Source organism: Mustela erminea, chromosome 5, assembly GCF_009829155.1.
Source record: "Mustela erminea isolate mMusErm1 chromosome 5, mMusErm1.Pri, whole genome shotgun sequence".
Taxonomy (NCBI): Eukaryota; Metazoa; Chordata; class Mammalia; order Carnivora; family Mustelidae; genus Mustela; species Mustela erminea.
This window is the reverse complement of record NC_045618.1, coordinates 52,417,580-52,419,662: the sequence shown is the minus strand read 5'-3', so window position 1 is coordinate 52,419,662 and position 2,083 is coordinate 52,417,580. Positions and strand designations below refer to the sequence as shown.

The window sequence follows — 2,083 nt, the reverse complement described above, 5'->3', positions numbered from 1 at the left end:
GAAGTCTAATTCATTTCCAGACCATGAAAATTCAACTTAAAATTCAGGAATCATAATTTCAATCTGTATATTTGGGTTCTTAGAAGAGAAGTCACTCTAGCTTTGAAGATGAAAGAGGATCATTTAAGAAAAAAAAAATCCCAAAGCAAAGAATAAACTTGATGCACCACCATTTTATCCTGTGTACCTGAGGTTATCATCATTCATTTATATTTTTTCATTTCTGATGCTCACAGATATCTGTTCCCCTCATCTAATCATATTATGTTATCGAAGAAAACATAAGACTAAAGCTCAGAACACACAAAATGCTCTTGCTCTTTGATGGACAGAATCCTAGTTTTGAAATTGAAAGTTAATTTAAGCAAATAAATTTGTGTGGACTCAAATATTTTAATCTATCTTTTATTTTCTGAAGCAAAGTCAGTAATTGGGTTCTTAGTGTCAGGGAATAGTAAATTGATCTCTACTAAATAATTCACTAATGGATTATGAGAACCAGTACATCCAGGTCCCTTTCATATGTACTTTAAAAAAAATGGTTTAATAGGAAAGAATTTTGGATTATAGGGCTACAAAAACAACACCCTACTAACATAATTTTAACGTGAGAAACAATTAGAAAATAGAGAAAACACACAAAAATGATAAAGGAGATAATAATGTTTAAAAATCACATAGCTAAATGTCTGTGAATTCCAGTCAAACTAGAATCCCTTTCCTCCAAGTCTGCTTTCACACTGAAGTATGTAAGTAGAGACTGGCTATAAACACCACTACTTGGCTGGAAACTTCCTCTGGAATGTGAAGGGGGCTCATGTAATAAACAAACTCTATTATGAATTCATAAAAATTGCTTCTAGGATGTGACAAAATCTTGAGTTCTGTGACTGATACTTATCTCTATCTTATTTTTTTTTGTTTTTTCACCAAATAGAGGGAAAAATTTGGTGAGATTTAAGAACTCAGATGAAAAGAGGTAGTGAAGGCATTATTACTGCTGCAAATGCTTCCTACTTTAGGACAATGACCCTTGAAAGATTATTGGATATGCCACTTATCTTTCAATTCTCTTTGCATAAAATATATCTGTTGACCAACTTCCTCATGGCTGTCTTTACTTCCTTATTTCTCAAGGTGTAGATAATGGGATTAAGTAAAGGGAATATCACAGTATGGAACACAGACACCACCTTATCTAGGGAAAAAGAGTCAAAGGGTCGAGCATAAATGTAGATGGAAGGCCCAAACATAAACACCACAATGGTGATGTGGGAATAGCAGGTGGACATGGCTCGGCTGGTACTCTCACCTGAGCCTGAGTGTTTCTTCAGCATTGCCAGGAGGAAGGCATAGGACATTAGGAGAGCAATGAAACATACCACAGAGATTAGACCACTGCTAAAAATCATCACTAACTCCTCTGGGAAGGTATTGGTACAGGCGATACGGACTACCTGCGTGATGTCACAGAAGTAACTGTCTAACTCATTGGGCCCACAGAAGGGAAGTCGAACAATGAGAGCTACTTGTATTATAGAATGAATAAATCCCCCCAGCCAGGAGAGAGCCACCAGGATACAGCAGAGACGTCGATTCATGATGGTAGCATAGTGGAGAGGGCGGCAGATAGCAGCATAGCGGTCAAAGGCCATTACTGTGAGCAGGAACATCTCGGAGGCCCCAACGAAGTGCAAGAAGAAGAGCTGTGTAATGCACCCACCAAAGGAAATTCTTTTCCTTTCCACAAAGAAGTCTACAAGCATTTTAGGGGCTGTGATGGAGGAGTACCAAATGTCAAGGAAGGCCAGATTAGCCAACAGGAAATACATGGGTGAGGTCAGATGAGGGTCAAGCCTGATGGTACAAATAATAAGAATATTTCCTGGAAGGATGAACAGATAGAAGGATAAAAATATAACAAATAGGACTAGCTGTACCTTTCGAGTCTGGGATAGGCCAGTGAGAACAAATTCTGTCAGCCTTGTGTAATTCGCCGGTTCCATTTCTTCACTTGTTTTTAATAATATGGCTATAAAAGAAAAATTACAATTATCCCAAATAGGATTGAAATAGATTTATT

General features: G+C 37.4%; 1 protein-coding gene across 1 annotated transcript; it reads right to left on the bottom strand.

The window, feature by feature from the left end:
• Positions 1-1,064: 1,064 nt before the first annotated feature.
• LOC116590098 (olfactory receptor 4M1) lies at positions 1,065-1,766 on the bottom strand. Its single transcript, XM_032341760.1, has one exon. It carries the CDS (start codon positions 1,764-1,766, stop codon positions 1,065-1,067), a length of 702 nt encoding a protein of 233 aa, XP_032197651.1.
• Between the last annotated feature and the right edge of the window lie 317 nt (positions 1,767-2,083).